Source organism: Pelmatolapia mariae, linkage group LG15, assembly GCF_036321145.2.
Source record: "Pelmatolapia mariae isolate MD_Pm_ZW linkage group LG15, Pm_UMD_F_2, whole genome shotgun sequence".
Lineage (NCBI taxonomy): Eukaryota > Metazoa > Chordata > Actinopteri > Cichliformes > Cichlidae > Pelmatolapia > Pelmatolapia mariae.
In genome coordinates, this window is record NC_086240.1 from 32,596,040 (window position 1) to 32,621,940 (window position 25,901).

General features: G+C 41.7%; 1 protein-coding gene across 4 annotated transcripts in view; it reads right to left on the bottom strand.

Annotated features, from left to right (window-relative positions):
• Positions 1–25,901, bottom strand: part of ankrd6b (ankyrin repeat domain 6b) — a 67,691-nt gene that overhangs the window by 25,054 nt on the left and 16,736 nt on the right. For 2 of the 4 annotated variants that reach the window (XM_063495132.1, XM_063495131.1), the window contains exons 1-5: positions 23,516–23,625; positions 9,479–9,577; positions 9,045–9,321; positions 2,246–2,344; positions 87–185 (exon numbers count right to left, since the gene is read on the bottom strand). In XM_063495132.1, coding sequence (XP_063351202.1) covers positions 87–185; positions 2,246–2,344; positions 9,045–9,321; positions 9,479–9,576 — 573 coding nt within the window. In that variant the 5' untranslated portion in view covers position 9,577; positions 23,516–23,625. Of the gene's footprint in view, positions 1–86; positions 186–2,245; positions 2,345–9,044; positions 9,322–9,478; positions 9,578–23,515; positions 23,867–25,901 lie in introns of those variants that run through there. The other 2 variants (XM_063495134.1, XM_063495133.1) reach the window with 1 other exon arrangement.

Consider the following 25,901-nt stretch of genomic DNA (forward strand, 5'->3'; position numbering starts at 1 on the left):
TTATATTTGGTTAACTACAACAATATTGATTAGAACTTTCAGCTAATGTATTCAGTGCTGTGATCTCAGGTTAAGTCTAGGTTCACCTTGTTTTTGGTATAAACATTGGCTCCAGCTTTCACCAGCAATTTCACAGATTGAGTGAAGCCATGCCAGGACACCTCATGGAGAGCAGTATTGCCATCCTGACAGAAGACAAAAAGGCAAATGAACAACAAACAGATTGATGTTTACAACTCTGTCAACTCAAATCAAAGAGAAGCTTAATTTTATCAAGTTTCAATTTTATTCAATTAAATTTTATTTATGCAGTACCAAATCACAACAACAGTCACCCCTAAACAGTATAACAGTAGACCCCACATTCATAAGGAAGTCATGAACTCAGGTTGGTTCTGAGGGAATTAGAAGGCCAGCACACTGCGAAATTGTAGAACAACAGAAGCTGCATCAACATAGCTGTTATTTCCAGTAGAGGGTCTAGTGATAAAACTGTAAATGCAAGGCTTTAATTTGGAATTTAAAACCAAACTACACCTATCTTTTCATCATTTATAATTGAATATAGACACACCCAGCATATTGCCAAAACTATTGGCTCATGTGCCTTCATAAGCATATGAAGTCAGTTACATTACATTCTTAATTCAGAGGGTTGGACATGATACCGGCCATCTGTTGTTGCTATAACAACTTCAACTCTTCTGGAAAGGCTTTCCACAAATGGTAAATGGTAAATGGCCTGCATTTGTATAGCGCTTTACTCAGTCCCTATGGACCCCAAAGCGCTTTACACTACATTCACCCATTCACACACACATTCACACACTGGCAATGGCAAGCTACATTGTAGCCACAGCTGCCCTGGGGCGCACTGACAGAGGCGATGCTGCCGGACACTGGCGCCACCGGGCCCTCTGACCACCACCAGTAGGCAAACATGGGGTTAGTATCTTGCCCAAGGATATTTGGCATGCAGCCAGGAGGCAGCCTGGGATCGAACCACCGACCTTCTGATTAGTGGCTGACCTCTCTGCCACCTGAGCTACAGCCAGGTGGCAGGTGGATAGGATTGTGTTCATGGGAAAATCTTGACCATTCGTTCAGAAGCGCATTTGTGATGTCAGACACTGATGTTGGACGCTAAGGCTGGGTTGCAGTCTCCGCTCTAATTCAGGCAACACTGCAGACATTTAGGATAACTTTAAGTACCTCGGAATCCCACAGCAACGGTGATAAGGCTACTAACAAAGCAGCAACCACCAAATACCTGCACAGAGTAAGACAAGTCCAGAAGAGTCAGCTGAACGAGAAGAACAACATCCAGGCAATCAACACCTACATGCTGCTAGCACATCGCTGCTGGGTTAATAAGGTGGCCAAAGAAGGAGATAGAAGCCACTGACAAGAAATTTCCTTATCATGCATGGAGGGTTTCAACCCAAGTCCAGCACCATTAGACTGTATGCTAAATGGAAAGAAAGAGGATTTTCAGAACCACTATCCAGAATGAAACAACACAGATCCATTAGAAAGAGTACATCAGAAAGATGAACACAACTAATAATGTGCACATTGACTATCTCAGGCAGCAGAAACACAAGAAAGAAAAGGAGCAAGAAGAGGAACCATCATGGAAGGACACTTGCGCTTATACTGCATGCTGCCCCTGGACAGCATGTACCAGCAGTAGACAAAAGAAGTGGCTGATATTGGAGGTCTCTTCTGCCAAAAAAAAAGTTCTCTCTTCCCACCATTGTTAAAACTTGCTTTGTGGGGGAATTTTTAGATTTCTGGAATTTTGTCTCTAACCTTACTATATAAAACACCTTGAGGTGACTGTTGTTGTGAATTGCAATTATACATAAAAAATGTACTAAACGGAATTCATTATGGATCAGACCAAACTAAAAAGTCTGAAAGTAGGAAGCAAAAAAGTAATTTAACAGTAAATATGAAGACAGTCAACTTTTTTTAAATACTGCTTTACAGCTTGTCGATATTAAAATACTAAACTCATGACTACAGAACAGTTTAAAAAATATATAAATATTTGTAAACATCTATGCACAGAACAAAGCCACTGTATATTCGTATATTCAGTCTCCAAATTTTGACCATTTAAGTTTATGACTTGATGTGTAGTTCTATAGAAAAACCAAAAGCAAAAAAAGTCCAGTTGTAAAGAGGTTCCCAGAAAGCAGTTTATTAAATATGAATCTGAAATTATAGTAAATGATCATACCTTGTCCTGTCTGTCCAGTGCGCAGCTTTCCTGGATCAGAGCATTGATAATGTCACTGTTTCCCACCACTGCTGCTCTATGTAATGCCGTCTGTTCTCCCTGTCAACAGAAATATAAAGACACAGAACTGACTACTAACACGTGGTAACAACACAACACTGAGAAAGAAGACAATCACACTTTTGATCAACTGCAAAGTGTTTGAAAATCTTGTGACCCCAATTTGCCATCCTTGCAATGATTCACACACCTCATTCAGATCTATTATTTGAATTTTGTTCAAAGCAATAGGAACTCATATCATTTTAAAATAACAAAACAAGATCATCAAATTTGAAAAATTAACATGCAACCCAGACCCATGCGGGAGGGAGGGATGGATGGCAAGACGGATGAATGGGCGGTCCGTCCATTCATCGTCATCCGTCAATGGATGAAAAGCACGACACATCAGCTATGAACACCATGCAACTGAAATGGAAGACATACCCCATTCAATCAGCTCTGCTTGTTTTACCTTGGGCGTGCAATTGGTTTATTGGCTTTACCATGAGGACTCTACGTGCCTATTACGGAGCCTTCAGTCGTAGCCTACCTCCATATGTGAACCCATTGCATTGGGCACTATTGCTACATGCTATGTGGGGTGTGAAGATAAAACAGCTAGCAAAAACCCGGGACCCACTAGCTCCTCCTCATTTTCAGGTATTTGGCACTGCTTAGCAATTTTGTTACTCCAACAGGACTTGATTGACAACTTTTAAAGTTACGATATATTTATATCTCTATATATTTATATATATACACTACTAGTCAAAAGTTTGGAAACACCTTCATTTAATGGTTTTTCTTTATTTTTACCAATTTCTACATTGTAGACACATACTGAAGGTAACAAATATATGAAACAAGATATATGGAATTAACTCTCATCACTCAAGCTCCATTCAAACCACCTACATCTCATCTCCAGCACCAGCGTCTAGACTCCAGGGGGTCCTGCTCTACTCCCCTTCACAGCTGGGGTTCCGTTCTGACAGGACGGGCCAACAGAGTTTAACTGCCAAACATTTATCTGTATTTTGTTCATCAATCAATAAACCATTTCCCCTGGTTGAAATGAATGGCCTGGCCGGTGTCGGCAGCGATGTTGTTTGGTGTATTGAGCATTGCATCAAGAAATAGCAGCCCATGCCTCGATCCAGGCCAGTCGACATCGACAGACCAACCGCTGGGCTGCAGGTACTTAAACCTCTGCCTCCTGGTGGTCAAAGATAGGAGGGTGAAAGCCATGATAAATTTCGAAGGGAGAGAGACCGGTAGAGGAAAAGATGTAGAGGTTGTGAGACAGCTCTGTCCACAACAGCTGGGCCAAAGAGACGGTTGGGTGGAGATGAATCATCTCAAAAAGCGTCCCAGTTGTTGGGCGGCCCCTTCCGCCTGCCCATTAGTCTAAGGGTGGTAGCCAGACCTGAGACTGGAAGAGGCCCCAATCAGACTGCAGAAGACCTTCCAGAAACTAGCGGTGAATCGGGGTCCCCTATCAGAAACGTTAGCCCAGGATGAGAGGAGAGGACGCAGCAGAGACCACGAGAAACTGGATCTACTCCTAGTGGTCCCCGATGGACATGCGAACTGGTTGGGTCTGGAATTGAATGGGGTAGGGTTGGAGACGGTGTCCGTCTACCAAGTGACAGGAATAAATGGTTAACTGGGGTTAGCGAAATGTGGAGTTGAGAAGCTAGATTCAGGTCGATGAAGTTTTCAGCCGCCCCTGTGTCCAGGAGAGCCTCAAGAGGGAACTGTTTGTGTTTCAGGTGAAACGTTACCTTAAGCTGGAAATGGGAGGGGTCTGAGAAACAGGAGGAGCCAAGTGGGACTCCCCCGCAGTCTACCTGGCCACATTGTTTCCCGGACCTAGAGGACACTGGGGGCGGCAATGTTGGGCCAACCCAGAGTAAGCACAAAGGCCTTCACGCAAGCATATATTTCTCTCCTCTTTGGATAGCCTGCCCAGCTGCATAGGCTCCTCGGTGGAAAAATTGCTGGTATTAGCAGCTACTCCTTCAGAGGAGGGGGGAGGCGGCGGAGGAGTATCTCTCTGAGACTGGAAGGGTTTAAAGACCCGAGGAGTGTGACGAGGTGGTGACATAACTCGATGATCAATTTTCAAGGCGAGATCTACAGTCTCGTCCAGAGTCTTGGGAGCCTCGCGTCCTGCCATCTCATCTCAGATGTAATCCAGCAATCTCTCCATAAAAAATGACTGGAGAGCAGCATCTCCCCAGTTTAACTTAGCAGACAAAGTACGGAACTCTGACAGGAAATGACACACTAATTGATTACCCAGACATAAATTAAGTAGATGAGACCCCACCTCCACTTCACTGCAAGGGGGACCCTCCATGAACAGGGCATAAACATTGTAAGCTGGAGACTTGCCATTGTAAATGGCAGATGGCCTGGCCTCCCCCGTCACCTGACCTAAACCCAATCGAGATGGCTTGAGATGAGATGGACTGCAGAGTGAAGGCAAAAGGACCAACAAGTGCTCAGGATTTCTGGGAACTCCTTCAAGACTGGAAAACCATTTCATGGTGTAGTCTCAATAAACTTGATGTAGTCAAGTTTATTGAGAGAATGCTAAGAGTGCGTAAAGCAGTAATCAAAGCAAAGGGTGGCTATTTTGATATATATATATATATATATATATCTACATAAAAAAAATCCCCCCCCCCGCTTGCCCCTGCGGGCGGTCAGTCCTTGAAGCTCAGGTCCTCTATCAGAGGCCTGGGAGCCTGAGGGTCCTGCGCAGTATCTTAGCTGTTCCTAGGACTGCGCCACTTGCCTAGCTTGGGAGTCACTGTGCCTAGTGCTCCGATTACCACTGGGACCACCGTTACCTTCACCCTCCACATCTTCTCGAGCTCGTCTCTGAGCCCTTGGTATTTCTCGAGCTTCTCGTGTTCCTTCTTCCTGATGTTGCTGTCATTCGGGACCGCTACATCGATCACTACGGCCGTCTTCTTCTGTTTGCCTACCACCACTATGTCTGGTTGGTTAGCCACCACCATTTTGTCCATCTGTATCTGGAAGTCCCACAGGATCTTAGCTCGGTCATTCTCCACCACCCTTGGGGGAATCTCCCATTTTGACCTCGGGACTTCCAGGTTATACTTGGCACAGATGTTCATGTATACTATGCTGGTCACTTGGTTATGGCGTTCCATGTATGCCTTGCCTGCTAGCATCTTGCACCCTGCTGTTATGTGCTGGATTGTCTCAGGGACATCTTTACACAGCCTGCACCTGGGATCTTGCCTGGTGTGATAGACCCCAGCCTCTGTGGATCTTGTGCTCAGAGCTTGTTCCTGTGCTGCCATGATTAGTGCCTCTTTGCTGTCTTTAAGTCCAGCTTTGTCCAGCCACTGGTAGGATTTTCTGGATATCAGCCACCTCTGCTATCTGCCGGTGGTACATACTGTGCAGGGGTCTGTCCTTCCATGATGGTTCCTCGCCTTCCTCCTCTTTTTTGGGTTTTTGCTGCCTGAGGTATTCACTGAGCACGCTGTCAGTTGGGGGCATCTTCGTGATGTATTCGTGGATATTCGCTGTCTCATCCTGGACCGTGGTGCTGACACTCACCAGTCCCTGGCCTCCTTCCTTCCGCTTGGGGTGAAACCCTCCATGCATGGTCAGGAGCTTTCTTGTCTTGATGTCAGTGGCTTCTATCTCCTCCTTTGGCCAGCTTATTATCCCAGTCGGGTACCTGATCACGGGCAGGGCGTAGGTGTTGATAGCCCAGATCTTGTTCTTACCGTTCAGCTGACTCCCCAGGACTTGCCTGACCCTCTGCAGGTACCTGGTGGTTGCAGCTTTCCTAGCGGCCTCTTCATGGTTTCCATTTCCCTGTGGGATGCCCAGGTACTTGTAACTGTCCTCTACGTCTGCAATGTTGCCTTCTGGTAGTTCCAACCCCTCAGTTCTGACTACCTTCCCTCTCTTTGTTATCATCCGACTACACTTCTCCAGTCCGAACGACATTCTGATGTCATTGCTGTATAGCCTGGTGGTGTGGATCAGTGAATCGATGTCTCGTTCACTCTTGGCATACAGCTTGATGTCATCCATGTACAGGAGGTGGCTGACAACTGTTCCTTTCTGTAGTCGGGATGTTGCAAAACACAGCAAGTTGAAGGTACAATACCTTGAGTTATGAAATTCCCTGTCTGAACATCCTGGACATTTTGAGCCAGCTGGTTGAGTGTAAATTAGGAAATTAGCTAGCTACTTATAGCTGATATTTCAGTTTAAACTTGCAGGTTATTAAAAAAAAAACGCCAGCATGGCAGTAACACGCACCAGCCACTCCGGGTTGCTATGGAAACCTAGCCTCCAGTCTTGCCTGCAACGGTGACACCTTCCTACCAGATGTGCTGAACAACTTCTATGCACGGTTTGACGCTCAGTGACGTGTTGGCAAGGAAGTCCACCCGCTCCTCACAACGACCAGATTCTGTATGTGACCTCGCCTGATGTGAGAAAAACTCTTTAAAGAGTTAACCTACTGAAGACTGCTGCGCCAGATAAAATCCCTGGGAGTGCTCAGAGAATGTGCAGACCAGCTGACAGATGTCCTCACTGATATCTTCAACTTCTCCCTGAGCACTGCTGTCATCTCAATGTGCCTCAAGGCCACCCCCTTCGCTCCTGTGCCATAAAAGTACCCAGTGTCCTGCCTCAATGACTATCGTCCCGTTGCACTCATACCCATCATGATGAAGTGCTTTTAGAGTCATGAGGGACATTAAGACCCTGCTGCCACCCACACTGGACCCACTGCAGCTTACACTGCACCACCTTACAACTTGCCCTCACCCACCAGGACAATAAAGACACATATGTGTGAATGCTTTTCATAGACTTCAGTTCAGCATTCAACACAATAATTCCTCAGCATTGGAAAACTGAGTCTGCTGGGCCTGAACACCTCCCTCTGCAACTGGATCCTGGTCTTTCTGACGTGTGGGCGATCGTGGCTCAAGAGTTGGCAGTTCGTCTTGTAATCGGAAGGTTGCCGGTTCGAGCCCCAGCTCCGACAGTCTCGGTCATTGTGTCCTTGGGCAAGACACTTCACCCGTTGCCTACTGGTGGTGGTCAGAGGGCCCGGTGGCGCCAGTGTCTGGCAGCCTTGCCTCTATCAGTGCGTCCCAGGGCAGCTGTGGCTACAATGTAGCTTGCCATCACCAGTGTGTGAATGTGTGTGTGAATAGGTGGATCACTGAATGTAGTGTAAAGCGCTTTGGGGTCCTTAGGGACTAAGTAAAGCGCTATACAAATACAGGCCATTTACCATTTAGAGACCTCAGACAGTCCCGATCAGTAACAGCATCTCCAACACCACCACACTGAGCACTGGAGCCCCTCAGGGCTGTGTGCTTAGCCCACTAACCGCTAACTCACGACTGTGCAGCAATGCACAGTTCAAACCAGATCGCCGATGACCCGACTGTGGTGTGTCTTATCAGCAAGAACGATGAGTCAGCATATAGAGAGCGGGTGCAACAGCGGACTGGTTTAGCATCATCAACCTGTCTCTTAACATGGACAAAATAAAAGAGATGGTTGTGGGCAGTTTAGCATGTGTGCACATGCCATACGGCTAAGAGTGGCTGGCTTGGGTTTGAATCCGACCGCATGACATCCGACCCTCTCTCTCTCTCCCTCCGCGTTCCTGCTCTTAGTTCATTGTGTCTGTCAATAAAGGTGAAAAAGGCCAAAAAACTAATAGATGGTTGTTGAGATCACTGTCCACTTTACATCGATGGATCCTCTGTGGAAATCGGCAAGAGCACCAAATTCCTTGGTGTTCACCTGGCAGAGAACCTCTCCTGGTCCCTCAACAGTGTCTCTACTTCCTGCAGAAGCTGCAAAAATTTTACCTTCACAATCTGTAATTAAATTATCTAAATAATTTATAAAATTGATAAAACTAAACTTTATCTTAAAGATTTATAACCAATAAATTTCAAGATATGACTTCTTCTTCTGTTGTTGCAGGGATCAAAATCTTCTCTGAGGATTAAATTCTTCCCTGTGCTATCAAAAATTGTATTGTGCATGTTCCTGGGTATCAGTATCAACTTTGAAATTCTAACCCTGAAATTCAAACAACCCTAGTTCCAACTAATGTTCTTCTTTTTTTTTTTAGGGGGGTCTTTTTGTGTGCTTTTTTTATATTAGAGCAGAGGGTGGGAAGACAGTCCACAGGTTGGACTTGAACCAGGGACATTGGCTCTGTAGGATATGGGTGTCTGTTAACCAAGTGAACTACACCAGCACTCTAGGTCCTACTAATGTTTACATTTTTGTATATTCCAAAGGGTAATGAGTAGTTCCTGACTACATCAGTAATGGTTTTTAATATGGTGCAGTTATAGCAACCACAGATAATGTTGTTTAGTCACAGTTTGTCCAGTGTGGTTCATGTGATGAAATGAAAGTAGTCAAGTCCCAGGAAAAGTTTCCACACTTAAGATCAGCCGTAAATGGAATGCTGGCCATAGAGAAGATTAGCAGTGAGTGACATGACAGTAGTAGTAGTTTGACATGAGAGCACAAAAAGAAAAAAAAGAGTAATGACTTCCATGAGATAAAGAACACGAGGGAGAGGCAAAGAACAGGGTCAATCCAAGCTAGAACGAAAATAAGCTGAGCAGTGGTTGAGTAGTAGCAGTGTTCAGGGAAAGATGGGGGGGTACAGATTTTTGTTGAATCAGTAGGACCAGATTTGGCTAACCTCTTTCAATTTCCCTGATCCTCCATGCTCTTTCTTAGCCTTTCTCCAATGGCTTCTCCCTTCTTCCTCATCGTCCTTTTCCTTCTTTCTCAGTCTGCATCTCTTGCTCCCCCCAGTGTTGGAGGCTGTACTGCAACCTGCTGCAGAGCTCATTGACCACAGAGAGTGAATTTGGCAATACCAGAGATCTGGGTTATCACTGTCTGTGGGGAAGATGGACTTGCATGCTGAAGGAAGACCCATCAGTGGGCAGACCAGAGAGTCCCATTCAAGGCCACTGGGGGCCATCAAACTACAGTTATGTTTGTGTAAAAAGCTGAATTAAAAAAAATTATTGAGAAGCAAAAAGAGAAGCAGCTATTGCTGACAACATGCTTAGGACTGCGGTAAGAGCTGGAACTGGACAGAAGGATGACAGACTTGAATCTACTCACATCATCTTGGATGTCCAGGTTGCAGCCAGCTTTGAGCAGGACACGAACAACCTCAATATGGCCTTTGTAGGCAGCCAAGTGTAAGGGACTTCTGCCATACTATGGACATAAAACAAACAGTAAGACAACATCAGAGTGCACACAAGATTATCACTGGAGAGTAAGCTAGTCAACTGTAAAAACTCACTAATCCTGTCCAACTCACAGACTGACAATCCATTATATCAATATTTGATGCTGTAGACTGTGACTGTGGTCAACTAGAGGCACAATTCAATTCAATCTGCTACATGGTATCAGTAAAGAGTCAACTGAAAACCCAATTGTCAGTCCATGCTTTAAAAGTATAGTACACATTTTGCACAGAAAATAAACAGTGTATTACAGTGTGTTTCTCCCCAATATCAGGACCCTCAAATATGAATGTTATTGTATACATATAGACAGTAAATACAGTAAATACAGACAGTAAAAATTGCTGTATATATGTATATGTACTGTCAATCTGTGGCACGGTACCACAACAAAGGAGGTCTGGATCAGCTCACTGTTTAAAAAAGCCATAATCTCTGATCCTATGGGTATTGTCCAGTAGGCAGTGTAGAGCTCAGGTGGAGCCAATGGGTGAGGGGACCCGCCCAGAGCTGATTACCTTTCTCCTCTGAGTGTCTACCCCACTGCCTCTGATAAAAGCCGCCCCCAAGTAGCCTTGCAGTCCCAGCATTCATGAGCCACACCCGTTAAAGGAAGCTCCCCTCTAGATCCCTCGAAGTCCCAAGAGTCTGTTACTTTTAGGCTAGAGTAGTAAGAGCTGTTTATACTTATGTCCACCACTTTGACTTTTTAAATGTTCAATATTTTATTAAAGCAATTAACAGGAGCAAAGCAGAATCAAATAATAATAACAAAAACAAAACTATTAAAAAACAAATCAAACAAAACAATAATCAAAGCATTTGAGTTATACTTTTCTATTTAATGCACTCTGACACAATGATGATTTTTTTCTAATTTTCGAGAGGAGAGAGGTTGAGAAGAGAAAAGTGCATCCAGACCTGAAGATGCACTTATCTCTGTTTTTGGTGTTGATAATAACAGTCCAACGGGAAACCAGCACCCTTGGAAATCCAACCCCCCCATGAATAAATTGGAAATCCAAATGTTCCCAATGTTATAATCCACAGGAAAATAGAAGTTGTAATCTAGCAAGAAAACAATGGAAATCCTATTGCTGTTTTAGACTTATAATCTAACACAGCAAAAATGAGCAGAGAAAAAGCCAAAAAACACAAAATAGGTTTTTAAGTTCAGAGTTTGGACAGCGGTTGATTCCTCTGATGTCTCTGCTGGAATTTCAACTGTAAACTCCTATATCCAAGAGTTCAAAGTTTGTCTTCTGAACTGCTCCTCTCGCAGAAGACAAAGAGTGTGAGTGAGAGGCCTGTCATTAAAATCCATCCATCCATCCTCTCCTGCTTATCCTTATCAGGGTCGCAGGAGACTATCCCAGCTACCAAATGGCAAGACAGATGGATAGATTGCCACTCTGTTGCAGGGCTAACACATAGAGACAGGGAATAAGCCAGAGAACCCAAAGAGAACACATGCATACTCCACACAGAAAGGCCCCAGCTAGATGGTGGAGTCAAACTTGTACCTTCTTGCTGTGAGGTAACAGTGCTATTCGTTATATAGTTTAAACTTAGACCTGATTATATTCTGATCAGTATTAAGCAATTAAGCACGGTTAACTGTCTGCGTAACCACACATAAATTATAGCCCCTTTTCCATTAGTACCTACTCGGCCGGGGCTCAAGCAATCCGAGCAGGTAATAAATGTGACGTGGTCAGATTGCATGCCACTGACTGGCTGGTCAGTGTCTCGTTCAAAAAATCAAAACCACAATTTTTGAAACTGGCAACGAGGGAAATGGCTCCAAAAAAACACTGCTGTGTTCTCTGGAGTCTGATGAAAAGCCACAGCCCAAGCAGCAGGTAGCTGCATCGTTAGCTTGATGTCAACCTTTGTTGCATATTAATTATGTCACAGGATGACATATGACGACAAGCACACACGGGGTAGTACTGGGTTAAATGGCCTGTATTTGTATAGCGCTTTACTAGTCCCTAAGGACCCCAAAGCGCTTTACACAACCAGTCATCCACACATTCACACACTGGTGATGGCAAGCTACATTGTAGCCACACTGGGGCACACTGACAGAGGCGAGGCTGCCGGACACTGGCGCCAACGGGCCCTCTGACCACCACCAGTAGGCAACGGGTGAAGTGTCTTGCCCAAGGACACAACAACCGAGAATGTCCAAGCCGGGGCTCGAACCGGCAACTTTCCGATTACAAGGCGAACTCCCAACTCTTGAGCCATGATCGCCCCTAGTCCCGTTGCAGTGGAAAACCAGTTGAGCTGAGTCGAGTTGTGTTAATCTGTGGCTAATCGATCCGGGTAGGTACTAATGAAAAAAGGGCTTATGATTCTGTTACAACCACAATAACAATTACAACATACTTAATACCATTTCTCTTAGAATCTCAGAATCACGTATAACGATAGGTTGGAGACACAGTGCCTCTCCCTTAGAGATAGGGTGATAATTTCAGCCATCTGGGAAGGGCTCAGAGTACATCCAAAGGACCCAGCTGAGGTGGTTCTAGCATCTGACAAGGACGCCTCCTGGGCGCCTCCTCATTGAGGTGTTCCCGGCATGTCCCACTGGGAAGAGGCCCCGGGGGAGAGATTGCATGTCTCGGCTGGCTTGGAAACACCTTGGTGTTCTCCCAGACAAGCTGGAGGAGGTAGCAGGGGAGAGGAAAGTCTCCCCTGCCACATGAATGTTTGCTTCAGTTACTACCAGAGCCATAATTATCTTTGCCTGCCAGTACCTCTTAGCTGTCTCCGGAGTCCCACAAGCCAACCAAGCCTAATAGGAGTCCTTATTGGCTCATTTCAGCTCAGGTGTAAACACACTCCTAAACCACGAGGAAAGCCTTCCCAGAAGATTTGAAGCTGTTATAGGGAAAAGGGTAGGCCAATATGTGAAAGCAGATGAGTGAATACTTTTGGCAAGATCGTGAACATTCTTGCGGAGATTACACAGTTTTGAATATAGATATAATGAAGGCAATGTGGGATAACCCACAATTTTCCAATAACAGCAAGCTAACACTGATGTTAGTTCAATGACTAATCCTGAAAATTTCAGCATATAGCAGCAGCTTAGTCAAACCATATATTAACCTTCACGGGCAACTGAATAGTGTCTGTAATGGATAAATCTGTTTCCTAGCAGAGGGGAGACGAGTTGCCCTGTTTATTTAGAGTAAGAAATGCATACTTTATTTGGAAAAGCATAGTGTGGACTCAGCTTTCGACCGAAGACATATTAAAAGAATGAAGCACAGCCCTAAGGAAGCTGTGTCAGTGGAATCCATCTGGCTCTACAGCAGCTCAGCTGTGATACTGTTAAACATCTGGATCCCTGCAGCTCAGTCCCAACTTCAACTCGTTATGTTTAATTGAAACATGCAAACAGCGTTTTCTTAAATCCAAAAATAATATAAATAATCTCAAGTATAGTCAAATATCAACTACATAATCTAAACAAAGGCATAAAAATGTATCTTCATTCTGTCTGTTTGGAAGGTTTTCTGAAATTAATAGCAGACATGTTTTTGTGCTGAAAACATGTTATGAGCATGTCATTAATATTAATATTAATAATATTAATTCAGTGTCTAACCTAACAACCCTCAGGTCAGTGGCTCAGAGTTTAATGGTCCATGTACATTTTACATGTACACGGACCAAGTACACCCTATCCACCCTTTAGACTCACCCCTGTTTGCTGCAGGTATCACTTCCATATACAATAGAATAGCTGCCGTCAGCCTCCAGCAAGCTGTATAATTTAACAAGTCTAGTATCAGACTAAGTTAACAGGTCATCTGCATCTGTTTTAATACAACTTCTCTAGGCTTACTGCAGATTATTGAATACTCTAGGAGCCACATTACATGTGGTTCCTAGAGTATTTATGAGCAGAATGGGAGGCAGAGAGCCTTCAGTTTTCAGGCCCCTCTTCTGTGGAACCAGCTTCAAATTTGGATTCATCAGACAGTTTTAAGCCTAATTTTGAAAGTAGAGACAGTGTCTTTTCTTTTTGGTAAAGCATATAGTATTTCTTCTTCAGTCACCTTTCTCACTCACTATTTGTTAATAGACCTCTCTGCATTGAATCATACTTGTTATTAATCTCTCTCACTCTGCCACAGCATGTCTTTTGTCCTGTCTTTCTCCCCTCACCCCAACCAGTTGCGGCAGATGGCTGCCCTTCCCTGAGCCTGATTCTGTTCTAGGTTTCTTCCTGTTAAAAGGGAGTTTTTCCTTCTTCCTGTCACCAAAGTGCTTGTCATAGTAGGTCATATAATTGTTGGGTTCTATTATTGTTGGGTTGTTGTATTATTATAGGGTCTACCTTACAATATAAAGTGCCCTGAGGCGACTGTTATTGTGATTTGGCACTGTATAAATAAAACTGAACTGAATTGAATTATTCGCTGTATAAAATAAACAGGAGAAGCTACAGAGTTTGCTTTTCTTCTCGTTGGAGTTTTTTGATCAGGTGTTTTGATGAAAGACTCCCGATAGCTTTTTCCCAGTAAAGGTTTTATTGGTGATTACAGGAACAAGTGCTCCTGTATTGGATGCTAGAAACACGTTTTCATTCACTCAACTTGAGCTAACCATCTTGGTAACAGCTCTGCCTCTTTACTCTTCGCGGTATGTAAACAGACTCCAGCTCCATGTTACACTATGCCAACGTCATCAGCACTGCTGCTGTTGTGTTATCAGTGTTTTTGTTTTGTGTTTGGTTACGTGGGCTTAACATTGTCAGACTTTTTATTCACTTGCTGCTCCTAAATATTTGTATTGCAGGTCTGTTTTTAGGTGCAAATGTAGGTGAAACGTTCACGATTGTTAAAGAAATCGATGCACTACAGAGCCGTGTATTAAACAATGCATCAAAGCATTGTGTCCAAAATTTTTTAAATCAAAATATTCTAATTACTTGATGAATCATTGTAGCCCTACCCAAGACAGAACTTGTTCATCTCATTTTTTTCTAGCAACCACCATGAGTACTTGTTGCTTTGTATTTTCTCAGTCCCAAAGGAATACCATGATCTCCATCTGGTGTTCAGTAAGGACAAAGCTCTGTCTCTGCCTCCACACTGCCCATATGACTGTGCCATCGACCTTCTACCAGGAGTCACACTGCCCACCAGCAGTTTATACAACCTCTCTCAGCCAGAAAGAGAGGCCATGGAAAAATACACGGAAATGCTTAGCAGCAAGAATCATCCGGCCGTCTTCTGCTCCGGTTACTGTTAGGGTTTTTTTTATTGCCAAACCAAAAAACATGACACTGATGCCTTTTTCCACTTGTACCTACTTGGCTCAACTTCCCCCGACTGGGTTTTTAGGGTTTTCCATTAAGGGGTACCACTTGGTACCAGGTACTTTTTTAGCACCTGTTCTGATAGGTTCCAAGTGAATTGAGTCCATCCAAAAATGTGACGTCAACAGACTCCATGCCATAAATTGGCCAGTCAATCGCGTTACTCGATGATTCATGAGTGTAATTCCTATATAGAAATCAAAAACCACCATTTTTTTTTTTAATTTGTTCATTTCAGGCACAACAAATACATATATTGAACATAAAGTGCACAAAAACAAAAAAACAAACAAACAAAATGTACCTGAAAAGGAGTGGGATGAAGAAAACTTATTAAATCCCACCCCTATGTTCATTCATCAACAAAAAACAATAAGCTTCCCGCAGCTACGCCCATCGTTGCAAACCAAACAAACAAAACCAAGCAAAACAAATAGAACCTTCATAACTGAATACAGAACATATTAATTATAAATTGCGTTACCACAGGTAACAGGCAATAATAATTACAAGTAACAAACACACATACATATACATACATACATATGTATCTACACACACATGTACATATATACATACATACACACACTTTTTTTTTCTTTTTTTTTTCCCTTGGAATCCATACCAACAATGGTAAGAGAACAGACATGTCAGAGTACACTAAAACCATCATTGATTATACTGTGACCAGACCGACTGTTTGTAGAGGAATTTAAATCTATGAATATTTTTGCATTGTTTCAGTTGTAAACTCAGACTGTTCCAGATTTTCACACCACATACAGACACACAAAAACCTTTACGGGTTGTTCGAGTTCTGGGTAATTTGAATTCTCCAAAGCCTCTCACATTATAAGCCCTTTCTCGAATTTCAAATATAGATTGTAAATTTGCAGGTAGAAGTTTATTAAAGGCTTTGTATAAGATTATGGATGTATTGTAATTAACCAGATCCTGGAATTTAAGTAACTTTGCCTGAAGAAAGAGTTTGTGAGTATGATCTAGATAACCAGCCTTGTGAATAATACGCAGTGCTCGTTTCTGTACTGTGACTAATGGATTAGTTGTGTTTTTATATGTGTTTCCCCACACTTCCACACAATATGTAAAATATGGAAGAACCAGGGTACAGTACAGAGTACGAAGTGCATCTTTATCAAGGTATGGTTTCACTTTGTTCAAAACTGCGAGGCTTCTGGAAATTTTGGTTTTTATGTGTCTGACGTGGGGTTTCCATGAAATTTTGTTATCAATTACGACTCCCAAAAATTTGTTTTCACTCACATTATCAATGGGTACACCTTCTATAATAATTGGTAATTCTATATTATATTTTAAATTACCAAAAAACATTGCTTTAGTTTTATTTATATTTAATGATAATTTATTTATATCCATCCATTTTTTTATTAATTTTAGCTCCCTGTTTACGGTCATTACAAGATCAGTATAATCATCGCTACTGAAAAATATGTTGGTGTCATCTGCGAACAGTATGAGTTTAAGTACTTGAGAAACATCAAAAATATCATTTATGTAAACATTGAAAAGTTTTGGTCCCAACACTGACCCTTGGGGAACACCACATGTAATACCAAGTTTTTCTGAATGGTAATGCCCTATGCTAACATATTGTTCCCGACCCGTTAGGTAACTTTTTAACCAGTTACCAGCTTTCCCTCGAACACCATATCTTTCCAATTTATCCAATAAAATTGAGTGATTGATTGTGTCGAAGGCCTTTTTGAGATCAACAAAAATACCAACTGCATATTTATTTTTATCCAGTGCATTAGTAATTTCTTCTACTGCGTCAATTATCGCCATTGAAGTGGTTCTTTGCGTTCTGAAACCATACTGACCAACATTTATTATTTGATGTTTTTCAAGGAATTTTTCTAATCTTGAATTAAAAAGTTTTTCTAAAATTTTTGAGAATTGAGGCAGTAGAGAAATAGGCCTATAATTGGTAAAACTGTGTTTGTCATTACTTTTGTATAGTGGTATTACTTTTGCAATTTTCATTTTTTTTGGAAAACAACCGGACTGAAATGATAAATTACAGACATATGTTAAGGGACTAGCAATATTCAGAATAACCTGTTTAACTACAGACATATTTATGTCATGATAATCCATTGAAGACTTACTTTTACATTTTAATGTGATATTTATTACTTCTTGCTCATTTGTAGCTGAGAGGAACAGTGAAAAGGGATTTGATTTTATATTACTGATATTTTCATTTTTTTGACACGGGATGTCCGCTGCTAGTTCAGGGCCAACATTTATAAAAAATTTATTGAACCCATCAACAATGTTACTCATGTTGTGATTTTCACCATTTGCATCAATGAAATATTCAGGATATGATGTTCCAGAAGATCCTTGTTTAATTAAGTTATTTAACACATCCCAAGTTCCTTTTATATTGTTTTTATTTTCATATAATCTTCTTCTATAATAAAGTTGTTTACTCGTTCTTATAATATCAGTCAATTTATTTCTATATGCTTTATATCTTTGTTCCACTTCTTTTGTTTTTACTTTGATGAACTGTTTATACAGATTGTTTTTCTTTTTGCAAGCATTGATAATTCCTTTTGTGAGCCAAGGACTTTTTATCTTTTTTTTCTTTGTCCTGTATTCGTTTACAGGACAATGTTTATTGTACAACATAGTGAAAATATCTAGGAAATTTTCATAAGCCTTGTCCACATCTGACTCTTCATACACCGAACTCCAATCTTGTTGCGCTAAATCGAAATTGAAGGCATGAATTGCTTCTTCATTTATTGTTTGCTTTGCTATCGTAATCTTGGTATCTATTTTTTTAAAATCACAGTCACACAAAGTAAAAACTGGTAAGTGGTCAGTTATGTCACAGACAAGCAGGCCACTATTAATTTGGAAATCCATGACATTAGTAAAAATATTGTCAATAATAGTGGCGCTATGTGATGTTATTCTGCTTGGCTTTGTTATTGTTGGATATAGTGATAAGCTGTACATCGTGTCAGTAAAGTCATCAATGGCTTTTAACCTTGTTGGGTTCAACAAATCAATATTAAAATCACCACAGATGAATAGTAATTTTTGGTTCACCGAAGCAAACATTTTTTCTATCCATTCATTAAAAATGTCAATACTTGAACTGGGTGTCCGATATATGCAACTTATTATAACATTTCTCTTTTTTTCATTCATGATCTCAATAGTCAAACATTCCAAAATTCCATCAATAGCCATAGACATAGTTGTTACAACATTATATCTTATAGAGTTATGAACATATATAGCAACCCCTCCGCCCGCCTTATTTAATCTATTCATGTATTTTAAATCATATCCATTCAAACCGAAATCTATTCCTTTATCGACATTGAACCAAGTTTCAGTGATGGCTATAACACTAAAGGGGCGAGAAAATTGTTGCAAGTAGTCCTTAATGAAATCAAAATTAGAGTACATACTTCTACTGTTAAAGTGAATTAATGAGAGCTTCCCGTCTAGGTTGATTTTTTTTTCATATTGTTCCTGTGTGAAATAATTACAATTTTTAACAAAAGAAGAGAGAAAATTACTTTCAGAATCTATTTCTGGGTCTATTATATTATGCTCCTTATATTCACAATCTAGATCAATTACTTTCTGTTGGAGAATTGATTTCAACGTGTCCATGTCATTTCCTGGTGTAATTAGAGATGTTGGTGTATTTATCATCTTTGATTGTCATTAGAGTTATATATTACCTCGATACATTGGTGTCAGTTGTATTTGTCCAGGTCCTCCATGTTCCTCACTATCAGTACTTTTGCCTCTTCTGGTGTCCCGTTTAGCTTGATGAAAATCTTGCAGTTTGTTACCCATGTATGTTGTATTTTACCGTTCTTCTTCAGTTGCCTTGCCTTCCTCGCGATGTCTGCGTTTTTTTGTGTCAGATGCTCATTAATGAAAACATCCGTGCCTTTCAGTTTGCGTCCTTGTTTCAGCAGTGCGACCTTGTTCTTCCGATTGACGAATCTCATAATGATGGCCGGCGGTCTGTCGCTCCTACTGGGCAGTGGGTGACATGCTTCTACATGCTCCAGGTCCATCTCTATCCCTTTGCTTTGGAGGAAGGACGCCACCTGTTGCTCCACCGAGCGGGTCTCCTCGTCGCTGGGCTCCCCGACGTTCCCGGCCACCGCGCGCGCATACGAGCGCGGCTTGATTTTAATACCGCTGATGACCACGTCGTTCGTACGGGTGTACTGCTCCAGCTCATCCACCCGCCGCTCGAGATCCATGATTCGTCTGTCCTTCTGGGCATTTTGGAGGCGTAGCTGTTTTACCTCCTCCAGAAGCCCCAGAAGCAGCTCCTGCTGCGCCCTGACTGCGGCCACGTCTCCGCACAGCGCTCCGAGGGAGGTTTTTATGTCCTCGACCTCCTCTGGTGTTGGGCCTTTCTTGGGTGGCATACTGGGTAACCAGCCTTTCCAGTCCAGGGGTCCTTTCTTATTTTATTTATCTGGCGAGCTAGCAGTTGCTGGTAGGTAATCCGTAAACTTGCTAGCTATCTCCCGGTTAGGGAGCGCAGCCTGTTGTTCAACATGAGCTGAACAAACAGCAAAGTTCTGTAACAAAGTTTGTTTTGTCTGCAGTTGTTGCCTCTCTGTCCTCACTAGGGCTGTGACCTTTAGATGAGCCCACAAACCGAGAGAAACTCCGTTTTTTGAAACCCAACAGTGAAGGAAATGGCTGCACAAAATCCAAGATCGTGATCCCCAAGTCTAACAACAAGCCATAGACTTAGCAGAAGGTATACCATCTCAGCTTGAGTCGAGTCAAGCCGAGTAGGTACTAGTGTAAAATAAGCTTAAGACCTTGTATAGATTAACATGGAGTTAATCAGAGCAGATCACCATTAAAAATAAATACCCACTCCCTCTCATCAGCTGAGCATTCAAACCATTACACAGAGCCAACATTTTCATAAAACTGGACTTGCCTACCACCTGCTTAGACTAACCGAATGATGGGTGGAAAAACAGTTTTTAACACTCCCCTGGGACAGTTTGGGTATTTACTGATGTCTTTTGGTTTGACTAACATGGCTCTTAAAAACCATGTGTTAAGCTATTTCTTGGACATGTTTGCTTTCATATACCTTGACAATATTTAGGTCTTATTCAAATCTCTCAGTAAACACTGCTGTCATATAAACCAAGTCCCCCAAAGGCTCCTGGAGTATTGACTGTACATGAAAACTGAAAAGTGAGAATTTCATGTGTAACATTTTTGGAATATGTGTTCAAGGGATGCAGGTGAAGACAGACCTGGAGAAGACCAAGGCTGTGGATGAGTGGCCAGTACCAACCACCTAGAAGCAACTTCAGCACTTCTTAGGTTTTGTCAGCTTTTAAGCTGAGGAGCCCTCCATAACTTCACTCAGACAGATACTCCACTCACCAAACTCATCTCTCCCAAAGTTCCCATCTCTCAGTCCACAGAAATTGACATTGCCTTCCGTCAACTTAAGGAGCATTTCACACCAGCACCCATCCTGGTCTAACCCAACCCCAAACTTCAGTTCATTGTGGAGTTAAATGCCTCTAGACTCCGATGTCAGTCCAGTGCTGTTCCAATATTCAGGACAAGAAAGTAAGCTTTGCCCCTGTAGTTACTTTTCCCAGCTTCTAACACCTGTTCCATGTAATTAGCAGCTGCAAGCTGCTGAAAGTCAGGCTAACCTTTGTGGAAGGGGGTAACTGGAAGGCCTTAATGTTAGGACTTCACACTGGGAAATGACCATCTTATCCAGCAGGTGTTGCAGGTTTTGATTAGATTTTGTCACTTGCTTACCTCCTTATGTGGAGAGATATTAGTGGTCTCCATAGTTTGTTTGTTTTTTTTGGTTTTTTTTGCCTGTCCCGTTTGGTTCTTTTGCCATCAGAATTATTGTCTAAAGGCAAAGAAAGATGCCCAACAGATTTACTTTACCAAATGGACCATCCCAGCCTTGCCGTATTGGTCTATTTGATTTCACCTTTGATTCAAATCAAATGGTCTCCATAGTTAATAGGTCCACTATTATTCTGTCTTCCTGGAGTTTAAAGTTATCTTGGATAGCGTATGGTCACAACTCACTAATGTTATCTGGTACAGAACTCTTCCTTCGCTATCCTTAGCTTACCAGCATTCATTAGTCCCAGCTCAGGAAAAGGATTTGGTAACACCATCTGTGCAGCAGCCCCTGCACAGATGCAGATGGATTTGAAAATATAACTGAATAGCACTTCTCTGCACTGCTGAATAGAATGAGCAGCAATCTAGAGCTCCCTGTTACCATCCAAGGTCTGAAAGTTTGGTTGCCTGCAAGTTACACTGGCCACTACATGATCAACTCCATTACCAGCCCCACTACTGTCTGAGTAAAACATTCTGCTTGCCTTAGAATACATCCCACCTTTCATGCTTCCCAGATTGAACCATTTCTTTCAAGCGCCTTGTTATACCTTAACAAAAGGATTGAACATTTTTTTGTAAGTTAGTTTTCAAGCTGAAGTACTTGAGGCTGACAAAAATATTTGTTTTGCAGGTTTTTGCAAAACAAATGCTTCTCCAAAAAATGAATCCTTGGAAAAAAATTGAAATTCAACCTGATGAACAAACTAGAGGAAATTGCAGGCTTGCACCATTTGTGAAGATGACAGTTTGACTTATAGCTGTCAAGATAAATTGCTCTGTAGACTGATCAAATTGTCATCTAAGTGACCCTGCAATTCTCAGCCCCAGTGGTAAGTTTAGGTGTAGGTTCAATTCTAAAAATTATCCGATTATTTGGAAAATTAATGGTTGTGATCCCTGGTTCTTTGAATTTGCATGTCAAATTTCTTTTAAATCTTGTGACAGAAAGCACTTAAAGGCATAGAACAAAGTACTGCGTCACTGTGTAAGAGTACAATAGCAAAAGTAGTATTTAAGTTTACTACCAGTCAAAAGTTTGGACACACTTTCTAATTTAATGGTTTTTCTTTAGTTTTTACTACTTTCTACATTGTAGATAGAAACTGAAGACATCAAATATATGAAGCAAGATATATGGAATTATGTAGAAAAGAAAAATTGATAAATAACTCTAAGTATATCTTATATTTTAGATTCCCCAAAGTACCCTTGGGTTTGTTGATAGCGCTGCAAACCCTTGACCTTCTCTCAATGAGCTTCATGATGGAGTCACCTGAAATGGTTTTCACTTCACAGGTGGGCTTTGTCAGGGTTTGTTGGTGGAATTTTTTGCCTTCTTAATGGGGTTAGGACCATCAGTTGTATTGTGTAGAAGTCAGTTTGGTACACAGCTGACAGCCATATTTGACAACAATCAGCTAAGTAAAAAGAAACAACAGTCCATCATTGCTTTAAGAACAGAAGGTCAGTCAGTCTGGGAAATTACAAAAACTTGAATATGTCCTCAAATGCAGTTGTAAAAATCATCAAGCACTACAACAACACTGGCTCACACGAAGAGCGCCCCAGGAAAGGAAGACCAAAAGTCACCTCTGCTGCTGAGGATAAATTCATCTGAGTCACCAGCCTCAGAAATCGAAAGTTAACAGCACCTCAGATTAGAGCCCAGAGAAATGCCACACAGAGTTCCAGTAGCAGACACATCTCTACATCAACTGTTCAGAGGAGACCGCGTGAATCAGGCCATTATGGTCAAATAGCTGCTAAGAAACTACGACTAAGGAAAAGCAACAAGCAGAAGAGATTTGTTTGGGCGAAGAGATATGAGAAATGGATATTAGACCAGTGGAAATCTGTGCTGTGGACTGATGAGTATAAATTTGAGATCTTTGGTTCCACCTGCGTGTCTTTCTGCAAAGCAGAAAAGGGGAACTGCATGCATGGTTCCCACAGTAAAGCATGGAGGAGGAAGTGTGATGGTGTGTGTGTGTGTGTGTGTGGGGGGGGGGGGGGGGGGGGGTGTTGCTAGTGACACTGTTGGAGATTTATTCAAAACTGAAGGTATACTAAAAAGCATGGGTACCACAGCATCCTGTAGCAACATGCCATCCCATCCAGTTGGACCATCATTTATTTTTCAACAGGACAATGAGCCCAAACACACCTCCAGGCTGTGCAAGGGCTATTTGACCAAGAAGGAGAGTGATTGAGTGCTGCACCAGATGGCTTGGCCTCTACAGTCTCCAGACCTAAAACCAATCAAGACGGTTTGGGATTATACGGACTGCAGAGTGAAGGCAAAAGGGCCAACAAGTGCTCAGCGTCTCTGGGAACTCCTTCAAGACTGTTGGAAAACCATTTCAGGTGACTCCCTCATGAAGCTCATCGAGAGAATGCCAAGAGTGTGCAAAGTAGTAATCAAGGCAAAGGGTTGCTATTTTGAAAAATCCAAAATATAAAACATGTTTTGAGTTATGTCACACTTTTTTGTTTACTACATAATTCCATATGTGTTCACTCATGGTCTTGATGCCTTCAGTGAGAATCTACAATGTAAATAGTCCTGTGTCCAAACTTTTGACTGGTAGTGTACATAATTGTATCACTTACCTTGGTAACGGCTACTTTTGCGCCTTTGTTGATAAGCTGGACCACACTGTCAACTTGTCCTTTGTGTGAAGCTACGAGGAGGCGCTCGGAGAGTGCGAGGACCTCCGCTGCATCCCGCTGGTTCATGAAGCAGGGTGCTGTCTCCAGTTGTGGTTGCTGCTGTCTCCAAAAAGCAGCTGTAGCAATGGGCTATGACATGCTCTAACTCATAGTGAGCGCCAGTGCAGACAGAAGTCCCAAAGAAGAGCCCAAGAGGATGCCGTTTATTCTTCTGTTCTTTTGTTTTGTTCTACAACCTCTTCACACTACCAGGGTTCCTCCTCTTCATCCTGACAGCTGCTGGGAAGAGAACTGGAAACAAGCCATAGCAGGTTATTAACCAGGAAAACCAGACAGTGACACCACTATTCTTCAGGTTTCTTGGCGTATGTACAGTTCTGGTAGAATCAAGTAAGTTGAACAGAAATAATCTAGTGAGAGTGTAAAACCCCAAAACAGGGGTCAAATTTGGTAATTTAATGGCTGGTTTGCTGAGAAGCAAGCCCTTAATAGACACTGAAACTAGCTCAAACAGCTGTAAACTAAATTAATATTTAAGTTTTCAAACATTACTTAAATTAACTTTCTTTACATATGTCACTGGAAAAAAAATCACACATTAAATCTGATTTCAAAAAATTAAATAGGGCTGCACTGATCCATACCATATTTTACGTAAAAAGAAGGTAAAAGATATAGAAACACAAAAGAGCTGTAGAGATTAAACAATAAAAAGGGACATAAAAGGTAGCTTAAAAACACAGTCAACACCTTACACTGGGTCAAAGTCAGGGAGTAAAACTGTGTTTTTAATTTTGAAACAGCCTGCCTGATGTACAATGGTAAATAATTCCATAATTTTGGGGCTGCAACTGCAAAAGTTCTGTCACCTCTGAGTTTGTGTTGCATTTTTGTACCAAGCAAAAGGATCTGGTCTGCTGACCTGAGAGCAAGAGACAGGACTTGTGGGCGCAGCGGTTCAGACAGATAAAATGGGGCACAACCATTAGAGAGACTTAAAGACAAATAAAACGATTTTAAAATGGATTGGTAAAACACTTGAAGCTAAAATTTGAGTGATGTGCTCTTGCTTGCTTGCACTAGATAAAAAATCGAGCAGCAGCATTTTGCACAAGCTGTAGGTGAGCAATGGAGGCTTGGTGGATTCCTATAAAAACAATCCAATACCAATATCTTGGCTTGGTATTACAAATACCAAGTACAGATTTAATATCAATAAATAAATAAGCTACAGTCCTTACTGTAAGGAAGAGTTTGGAAATCATTTTATGTGTAAGCCAAGACCAGTCTCAACTTAAGCAGCTGCAAAACTCTGTAAAATCAAATATAACAAATACATTAAATAATATAAATTTACTGCTGTTTACTAGTGAAATAAATGGCAACATGCCAGACATAAATCAAATGAAAGTCATTTGAGTCATTATGCTGCTGTCATTTAAAGTCATACTACTTACTCTCCTTATTCCTCCTTGCACACACGTGTTTGAAGGTGATAAGAGAAAGCTTAAGCGAAATAACAACTGAGTTCATGACAAAATGTTATGTTACTGTAAGCAGATGTTTCACTAAACCAACATCCCTCTAGCTTCTACATTATTTAATGTCTCTGACCAAACATGATAAGAGAGAAAGTAAATGAACAAGCGAGAGAGTTATGCCATTGAGATGTTATTTGATGATTTTAGTCATGTCAGTCATGTCATATGACAGTTTTTAGTTATATAAACAACAAGTGTTTTAGTAAATGCCTCCAAATTGAAACTTTACTGTTAACTGTCTGAAATGATTGCACTTTGTGATGATTTCTTTTTACATGGACATCATAAAAGCAATATACAAGCTTGTAACCTACGTTTTAGACAGGAAGTGAGAGAGAGTAAAACAGCATTTCCACTCAGCACTGATTGTACAGCTCTATTCCACAGAGGAAGAGGCATGGTCCATCTGATTCCTGAAGTCTATCTATGATGACAGTCCTATTTTATTTCTTTTTTCCATTACAGGAAACAGCAGAGAATGAGATAACATGGTACAGAAGAGATCAACAGGACTGATGCACCACAGGCCTGCATGGCTAAATCCAGAGAAGAGAGACACTAACTTTTTAGCCTAACTCACACATAAAATATGGCGGTACAGTTAGCTTTCTTTTGCCAGTTCATTCCACTTGACATCATTAGTTTTAATATCACTAAACCTTTGCACAACTGGGCACCTATGAGTTATTTAATGTGTATGATATCTTTTTAACATGCATGTTTGTGTGTATAATTGGGTCATTCACTGTCCCTCAGGCTATGGCATGTCAATACAGTGGGAGAAA